We start from the raw sequence: 9,049 nt of genomic DNA, 5'->3' as shown, positions 1-9,049 counted from the left end.
GTTGTGTAACCAATACGTAATGGTGACGACATTTTATGAACATTACGACTCGCCAATTCATGCGTCACGGGCGGCCGCTGCGTAATGGCGCATCACGCTCTGTACTAAAGGTTCGAATCTCTCTCAAGCCCTCACGTACACAGGCCAAGGATGCCCGCCAACCCTTATGAAATGCTTTTTTTTGCAAATGGATTCAACAGTTCACGAGGACACGTGAAAGGCGAGTTTGGCTGGAGAGGACGCAGCTTGAGAGCAGAGACCTGTTGCGCTGTTGGAGCTCGCACGACTTCCCCCCCAAAAAAAAAAAAAAAAAAAAAAATCATAATAATAATAATAAAGACGGAAAAGAAAACAAAAGATTTAGGAGAGAAATCATCCTTAATAACTCGTGTTTGTATCTGAACATACTTGATTGCAAGGCAGGCGCATCCCATCATGTCGGTGTCACTTGCGCCCTTGTCTCCAAGGAGACCGAGGAAGAGGACCGGCCCCACGGTGTCCATCCTCATCCTGAACGCCATCTCCTCCTACGGGGGTTCGCGCGGCGTGTCCCTGGTGGCCCTCAAGAAGGTGCTGAAGGCCAGCGGCTACGACGTGACCCGGAACCGGGGCCGGATCCGCCTCGTCCTGCGCAGGCTGGTGGCCCAAAAGGTCATCGTGCGCACCAGGGGCAAAGGAGTTTCGGGCTCCTTCAAGCTCAACCCCAAAGCCCCCGGGGGTCGCAGGAGGAGGCCCCCGAGGGGAGGCAGGAGGAGCAAGAAGAAGAAGAGGAGGAGGAGGGGCCGGGCGAAGAGGAGGAAGGCCCAGGGGAGGAGGGCCAGGAGGGGCCGCTCCAGGAGAAGACGCAGGAGGTCCACGCCTGCGAGGAAAAGGTCCACCCGGAGGAGGAGGAGGAGGAGGGCCCCGAGAAGGAAGACCCCCAAGAGAGTCCGGAGTGTTCGGCGCAAGAGGGCCAAGCCCGCCAAGGTCCGCAGGAGGAGGAGGAGGAGGATGAGCGGAAGGCTGTACAAATGATCCGCGGTCTTCCTGGCGTCCCGAGAACCACATGGACCGTGTACTCACCAAGCTACAGTATCTATGCTATCTTTTTCCTCTGTCATAACAATTCATAATCCTGCTGCCTCAGCACTTCATTTCCCAAATGTCCATGTTGCGAACAATAATAAAACTTATTTACAATGACGACGCCTCCTCGACCCGTTTTACATTTTAACTCAAATATTTGTGATATTTTAAAATCATCCGCATTAAAAAAAAACAATAATGGTCAAATAGATCACAAAGCTTCTTTCGACATAGAAATTTAATAACATCAATTTGAAAACTGTTTTGATGCATGATTTAAAAAAAAATGAATCAATACCGCCATCTAGTGGGCATATTTAGTAAAAGGTAACTGGGAGTCAGAAAGGACCAATTGTTACTGAGCTGAGCAAATCTCAAACATTACTATGGACAGCAAGGAGTCTTTCTATGACATAAAATGGACAAATATGACTAAAACTGCAAGATTACCCATCTAGGATGTCCAAAAATATGGACTGAGACTTTGACTGGCAATCCGTCTTATCAGATACAAGTCTAATCACCTATTTCAAAGAAAATGACATTGCATTTAATTGTATAAAAGAATTTTTACGGACAAAGTAGTATTTTTCTGCATGCACCTGTTTTACAAATGTACTGCACGAGACCACTTATCCTCACGAGGGTGGAGCCTATCCCAGGGTACACCCTGAACTGGTTGCCAGCCAATCGCAGGGCACAGAGACAAACAGCTGCACTCACAATGACACCTGTGGGCAATTTAGAGAGTCCAATTAATGTTGCATGTTTTTGGGATGCGGGAGGAAACTGAAGTGCCCGGAGAAAAGCCATGCGGGCACGGGGAGGACATGCAAACTCCACACAGTCAGGTCCGAGATTGAACCCAGGACCTCAGAACTTTGAGGCCAACGCTTTACCAGCTGCGGCACCGTGCCACCGGTATATTTATGTATTGAGCATAATCTTTGGACTGTAGATGTAGACCCGATAGAAGGAAGTGAATGCATAAGTTGGGCCAGGAAGGAGGAAGAGGAATGTTGTCGAAGTGAAAGAAGCCCGTCACGCGTCTGATGTGGTCGAAGTTTTCTGATGGGGTGGTTGGGTGGGGGCTGGTCCACTGGAGGGTCAAGTTGTACGTGCATAGCGCTTTTGGTTCACCGGTGACTTTCATTTTTGTCAGTTTACCTTTTGAACAAAATGTTTGGAGCCAGTATTTTATTTTGGTGACATTATCTTTCAGGGTTGCGTGAGTAGTGCGGAAGATTGTTTTGGATGAGGGGCTGGATATCATCATCATCATCATCATTGAAGCACCTGAATTTGAGACCAGAGAGACCAGTGCAGGATGATAAATGGGCAGAGAATTGAACCCTGCGGTACACCTTGGGGGTGGGAGCAGAACTGATGGCTGCTGGTAAGATTTTAAGATGAAGGTGGTGCTGGTATGAAATGTGGTTTCAAATCAGGTGGGATGGAGATGGGGGACTGAGACTGGGGAAGGCTCAGGTTACTGGCATCATAATAGAAAGGGTCACTGGTGACTTGGAAGTTTGTTTTGGATGAGGGGCTGGATATCATCATCATCATCATTGAAGCACCTGAATTTGAGACCAGAGAGACCAGTGCAGGATGATAAATGGGCAGAGAATTGAACCCTGCGGTACACCTTGGGGGTGGGAGCAGAACTGATGGCTGCTGGTGAGATTTTAAGATGAAGGTGGTGCTGGTATTAAATGTGGTTTCAAATCAGGTGGGATGGAGATGGGGGACTGAGACTGGGGAAGGCTCAGGTTACTGGCATCATAATAGAAAGGGTCACTGGTGACTTGGAAGTTTGTTTCAGTGCTGTGGGAGGTTCAGTTTGAGCGAAACGATGTTGACACTCTTTGGCCAGGCACTGTTAAGTATTTTGGGATTGTGCATTCACGCCTGGACGAGTTTGTGCAGTGACTCACTGGTGACTTCAACAGCAGAAGCAGCTCATGTGACACGAGGCAAACATTTTATTATGCTTCCCCTCTTTTTCAAGACTTTGCTTTCACTTCTGCTTTTAAAAATGACTTTGAGAAGAGGAAGTCTGAAGGTTAAATCTCATCTAATATTAAGCATTGTAAACAGGTACTGACCTCAATATCAGTTATCAGGACTGATAAAGGCAAGTCCTTCCGCATCTTGAGTCGCTCAGCTCAATGCTATATAACACCTGTAAACCGTTTGAAATATTCAGAAACACAGTACATCACTGACACCAGATTTTAAATTCCACTTCTCTTAAATCAGGAGTCGTACACAGTCTTTATACTTTGTCGGAACAGACAAGCTGCGGTAACCAAAAGTGAAACTTCATTTCAGGCGCCATTTCCACGTCAACAAGTTCCTCACCCAAGTCCTGATAAGAGGGGGAGGAACTGTGACTGTGTCGCCTTTATTTCAGCAGTCTTTGCCCACAATTTGGGCCGCATTCAAGATGAGGGCACCCGTGACTCTGTTTCTCCTTCACGTTTGTTTGGGAGCTCCCGTCAGGCGTCCGACAAACTGGCTCCGGCAATGTCGAGCCTCCACCAACCTCTCCGTCACAGCCTTAGAGGTGCTCCCCGGCGGAGGCTGGGATAACCTCCGTAACCTAGATATGGGTCGGGTCATGAACCTCAGCTATTTCCATTGCCAGACAACCGAGGACGGGGTCTACTTCATCCCAGATGAGGTGTTTGTCATACCCCACAAGGAGACCGGCGTGGAGACCAACTCGGAGATAATCAGCTCTTGGCAAGAGCAACGGAGCTCGACGTCTCGCGGTATAAATGCGGATGTATCATTCTTCTCTCTGCTGAATGGTAAATTCTCGTATGAGAACCAGAGGATGAAAATCCATCAGGTCAGAGATTCTTCAACCACAACCCGGGTGGAGGTGAGGTTTTACAAATATCTTGAAAGTTTAAGCTCTTATGCTAAAGCAACCGACATTTGAGATTGGAAAAAAACAAAACAAACATCTGCCTAACATCCACACAAGATCAAATGTACTTGAAATACTGTACTTGAGTTCAGCTCTAAATTTTTGGGTCTGGGGATAACATTTTCCAAGACCAGGAGGTCCCTCATGATCCTAAAGTTAAAATTGTAATGACCAAATTCAAATATCCTAAATTGGACATTAAATTATTCTTAGACGTTCAACCTGTCAGAGAGCCATTATGATTGTGAAACCATAACAAATCTTTAACTGCCTCATCATATTTACACATTAAATTTATGAACTAGTTTTGGAATCAGAAATCGAGGGTAATGGGTTCACCAACTATTGTTTTTTGGTAACACAAAAATGCTTGTAATAGCTCAATGTTATCATTTATGACATGATCATTTGAAACTTTGGGAAAGATTTTTTACAAAAATCATGGAAGTTGATGCATGTGATTTGCTTCCGCGGGCCACATAAAATCATGTGGCGGGCCGGATCTGACCCCCGGGCCCTGAGTTTGACACCTGTGGTCTGGAGCAGGGGTGTCAAACTCGTTTTTCTCACGGGCCACATTTTAGTTCTGGTTTCCCTGGGGGGGGGGGGGGGGGGGGGGGCTGTTAACTACTGTGATACAAAAATATAAAATCATCTCATCATATTTACATAATCAATTTATGAACAAGTTTTAGAATCATATATCAGGGGTAATTGGCTTTTTTTTTTTCAACTATTTATGTTTGGTAACACAAAAATGCTTGTAATATCTCAACTTTACCATTTTTGCTACATTTATGTAAATTCTGGTCCCGATTTTTACGAGAATCGTGGAAATTGACGCTGTTGATTTGGCTTCGCGGGCCACATAAAATCACGCAACCGGCCGGACGTGTCCCCGGGGCCTTGAGTTTGACATCTGTGGTTTAGGTTTTACAACACTTGATATATATAAATCTTTATCCATCTTCGGTTCGTTGAAGTGTTTTCTAAGTAATTTTACTGATGCAGAGATGACAGATTTACATGATACATCTGTTACATGAGAGCTTTTAATTGGTGCAAAGCTAATTAAGGGAGGAGTATTTGGTTCCCGATGTACCTTTTATTTGTGTACCGGTCCCTTGATAGAGATCTGTACCGGTACTTTTTTTTTGGCGGTGGGGGGAGTGCTTTTTGCTCCGCTGTCCTCTAACAGAGATCTTAACATCACAAGCCACAGGATCTCTTTGATCCATGAATGGAAGAATGCCTTTTTTGGTCTGATTATAATGTAGATTTAAAAGAAAAAATGTCATTGTGTCTACATTTTGATATCGCACCTAAAAAAACGATCAGAAGTACCTACCGCTGTGAGCCTTCATCATTTAATCGTGTTTCATTTCATCCTCAGGTCCGTAACCTCCTCTACACGGTCCAGGCTTATCCGGACTTCAGTCTCGATTCCCGTTTTGCTCAGGAAGCCAAGGAGATAGCCGATGCCATCGAGAACAACCAAACAAGGAACGCAAACTATCTCTCGGAGAAGATGGTGTTGGCCTACGGGACCCATGTGATCACCAGCGTCGACGCCGGGGCCGCTCTGGTGGAGGAGGACTACCTGCGCTCCTCGTACGTGTCCGACAACGCGTCGCAAAATGCCGGCGTCAAAGCCTCCGCTGGCCTCAACTTTTTTGACAAGCTCAAGTTTGACATAAGCAGCCAAAACACGCAACAGAGCTCGTCGCTCCAGACGTACCAGTCCAACATTCAGTATTCTCTTATTCAAAGCCACGGTAGTATTCCTTTCTATCCAGGTATCACGCTTCAAAAGTGGCAGGAAAATACCAGAAACAACCTGGTTGCTGTCGATCGGTTAGGATTAGCCCTGCCGTACTTTATAAACGCCAACACCTTCCCTGATCTGCCACGGCCTACCGTTGAAAAAGTAGCTAACTCGGTGAGAAACGCCATCGAGCGCTATTACAAGGTCAACACTCGGCCAGGGTGCGTCGACGTCAACTCCCAGAACTTCAACTTCCAGGCAAACGTCGACGACGCGTCTTGCGAAGGCCCCGCGACAAACCTCAGTTTTGGCGGCGTCTACCAACAGTGTATTCAAATCTCCTCAAACGCAGGGCCGCTGTGTGACGCCCTGGCCCAGAAAAATCCGGACACGGGTGACTTTTCTTGTCGGCTGCCTTATTCGCCAACCTTACTGAGATCAGAGGTTCGACAGCAAGCTTACACCGTGTACGAATGTCATACTGAGACGTATCGATGCGGGATCTTTCACTTGTCCCACTGCCACCGTCAAGTTTGTCAGGACAACTCGTACGTGCGGTCTGCTCACATAAACACCTACTGGTGCTCACTCAGTGGCAAGGCTCCAGAAAACTCCGGGTATCTCTTTGGAGGGCTGTACAGCTCCTCCCTGGTGAACCCCGTCACCAACACCAAAACCTGCCCGGCAAACTATTTGCCCCTGAAGTTTCTCTCTGACGGCCAAATGATCTGTTTGAGTAAGGACTACGAAACTGGCACCAAATACGCGGTACCGTTCGGAGGCCTCTTTAGCTGTCAGTCAAGCAACCCCTTGGCAGGGCAAAAACGTCGCTGCCCCGCCAGGTTCAGCCAACATCTTGCCGCAGTCAGCGACGGTTGTGAAATCCTCTACTGCGTCCAGTCGGGATTATTCACAGGCGGGCAGCTGCGTCCGATCCATCTCCCTCCGTTCACCAGGCCGCCACTCGTGAGTGAGAAAACCACCAACACGGTAATGGTGATGACCGAAGGAGAAAACAGCTGGGTAAGAGTCGGAAATACCAAGACGTGGAAACTGGCAGACCCGAAGGACGTCGAGGAGATTTTAAGAAGCGTCAACCCAAACCACAATCAGATGTCCGGTGGGGAAAAGGCAGGAGTTGCCTTTGGTGTGATGGCTGTGATGGCTCTGGTGCTGGTGGGCGTCGTGGTCTTGGTCAAAAGAAGGAAAAAGCTGCCCAGGATAACATTAAGGAGAGGTTACACGGAAATTCGCCAACAGGAGGTCCTGGTTGATGATGGCGAGAGAGCAATGCTGCAAAGCAATGCTTGAAATATTCAAACAAGTTCTCTCTTTTTTTGTGACTTACTTTATTAGCGCGATTTGAAAATATTTAATCATTGCACATCAGTCCGGAATGCTCTGCACAGGGACTGTTTAGTGACCAAGGACTGCATTTGGAATTACGGTGGTACCTTCATTTAAAGTTGAATTTCTTACATGACCACGCTCATATCTCAAATCAACGTTTCTCCAGCGATTTGAAAATAATTGAAATGAATCTGTACCAGCTATGCTAAACTAGCGCACTCGTAACTCATTTTGCCACTGTGCTGGTTTTTTTTTTTTTTGGGTTGCAATTTTTTTTAACCTCTGACAAACTTTTAATAAATGATTAAATAAACGATCCTGCAACCCTTGTGAGGATAAGTGGCTCTGATAATGGTTGGATTCTGCACTGCATCATCGGGACAGAAGATTCAACCGAATGTACACTTCCCGTCAAAACCGAGTTGGACACGCTTATTCAGAATCAGACTTAACGGCCAAGTGTGTAAAAACACACAAGGAATTATTCAATGGCATTTAAAGTTCTTCTTTTCCTATCGGCTTGTCCCGTTAGGGGTCGCCACAGCGTCTCATCTTGTTCCATCTAAGCCTATCTCGTGCATCTTCCTCTCTAACGCCAGGTGTCCTCATGTCCTCCCTCACAACATCCATCAACCTTCTCTTTGGTCTTCCTCTCGCTCTTTTCGAGAGTGGAGTAATTACATGGATATGTATGCAATTGGTGCAAAACCCTGATTTTTCATCACCATTCATTTAGAAAAATAAGCACTCTTTTTTTTTTCCTGCTCTTAACTTAAATGTGACAAAAATTGCTCACCTGGACTTGGGTGCGCCACAAAACAGCAGCACTGAACAAAGCGTGTTCAATTCAAGTGTGTACTTTTACTTCTTCTTCTTCTTTTGGTTTCGTTAGGGGTCGCCACAGCGTGTCATCTTTTTTTATCCAAGCCTTTTCTCCTGCATCTTCCTCTCTAACCCCAACTGCCCTCATGTATTCCCTCACCACATCCATAAACCTTCTCTTTGGTCTTCCTCTCGCTCTCTCTTCCTTGACAGCTGCATCCGTACCGTCCTCCTACCAATTTTCTCACTCTCTCGCCTCTGGACATGTCCAAACCATCGAAGTCTGCTCTCTTTAACCTTGTCTCCAAAACATCCAACTTTGGCTGTCCCTCTAACGAGCTCGTTTCTAATCCTATCCAACCTGGTCACTCCGAGTGTGAACCTCAACATCTTCATTTCTGCCACCTCCAGTTCTGCTTCCCGTTTTCTCTTTAGCGCCACCATCTCTGATCCGTACATGGTGGCCGGCCTCACCGCTGTTTTGTAAACTTTGCCCTTCATCTTAGCAGAGACTCTTCTGTCACATAGAACACCAGACACCTTCCGCCAGCTGTTCCACCCTGCTTGGACCCCGTCTCTTCACTTCCTTCCCATGGCATTTACAATGGCATTTAAACTGACAATGTCAAAAAATGAATCTGGGAAAGAATTTGTATTTATGCTTCATAAGTCCAAATCCCCCCAGTATTAATACTGATGATTAAATAAACAATACAACAGAATGCATATGAATTCTTTGAATTGCAAAAAAACCCCAAAACCTTTGTGCTAGATTTTCAATGCTTGAACAAGCATATTTAACCTCTAGGGACTAGCGTCATGTCTTCGGCGTTGTGCAGATGTGTTGCCAAGTTCACACTTTGCAACTACTTGTGAATTAAATATGTTTGACCCGTGCATACCAGAAATAAAACGCTAAGTTCCGAGGCAAAACCAGGAGACGCCTTGCAGTGAACGTGGAGTGATATTTTTATCTTGTGTGGTTTTGCTGCTCCCTGTCTGCCCCCCAAGAAAAACAACCTTCTGCCCACATGCATAAATAGACATTGGCAGAAGTGACCTCATGGTTATGGTAAGGTTTATCAGCACCCAGACAGGCAGGCTCAGCC

At 46.3% G+C, this 9,049-nt stretch overlaps 2 protein-coding genes across 2 annotated transcripts; both read left to right on the top strand.

Annotated features, from left to right (window-relative positions):
* The first annotated feature begins 226 nt into the window (after positions 1-226).
* On the top strand, positions 227-1,151 carry LOC133499762 (protamine-like protein). The gene has a single exon (XM_061818087.1). It carries the CDS (start codon positions 436-438, stop codon positions 1,012-1,014), a length of 579 nt encoding a protein of 192 aa, XP_061674071.1. The 5' UTR covers positions 227-435; the 3' UTR covers positions 1,015-1,151.
* Positions 1,152-3,464: 2,313 nt separating this feature from the next.
* Positions 3,465-8,714, top strand: mpeg1.1 (macrophage expressed 1, tandem duplicate 1). Its single transcript, XM_061818371.1, has 2 exons — positions 3,465-3,955; positions 5,397-8,714. The coding sequence occupies exons 1-2, from the start codon at positions 3,515-3,517 to the stop codon at positions 7,077-7,079; spliced, it is 2,124 nt and encodes a 707-aa protein (XP_061674355.1). The 5' UTR covers positions 3,465-3,514; the 3' UTR covers positions 7,080-8,714.
* Positions 8,715-9,049: the final 335 nt, after the last annotated feature.

This window comes from Syngnathoides biaculeatus, chromosome 4, assembly GCF_019802595.1.
Source record: "Syngnathoides biaculeatus isolate LvHL_M chromosome 4, ASM1980259v1, whole genome shotgun sequence".
Classification (NCBI taxonomy): domain Eukaryota; kingdom Metazoa; phylum Chordata; class Actinopteri; order Syngnathiformes; family Syngnathidae; genus Syngnathoides; species Syngnathoides biaculeatus.
The sequence above is the reverse complement of the archived record's forward strand: the minus strand, read 5'-3'. Positions and strand labels throughout refer to the sequence as shown.

Bases quoted from the DNA above. Each gene is read 5' to 3' on its own strand.
- LOC133499762 (XM_061818087.1), top strand. From the start codon at position 436: ATGTCGGTGTCACTTGCGCCCTTGTCTCCAAGGAGACCGAGGAAGAGG.
- mpeg1.1 (XM_061818371.1), top strand. From the start codon at position 3,515: ATGAGGGCACCCGTGACTCTGTTTCTCCTTCACGTTTGTTTGGGAGCT. The intron at 3,956-5,396 runs GTGAGGTTTTAC...TTTCATCCTCAG, and splicing joins CAACCACAACCCGGGTGGAG to GTCCGTAACCTCCTCTACAC.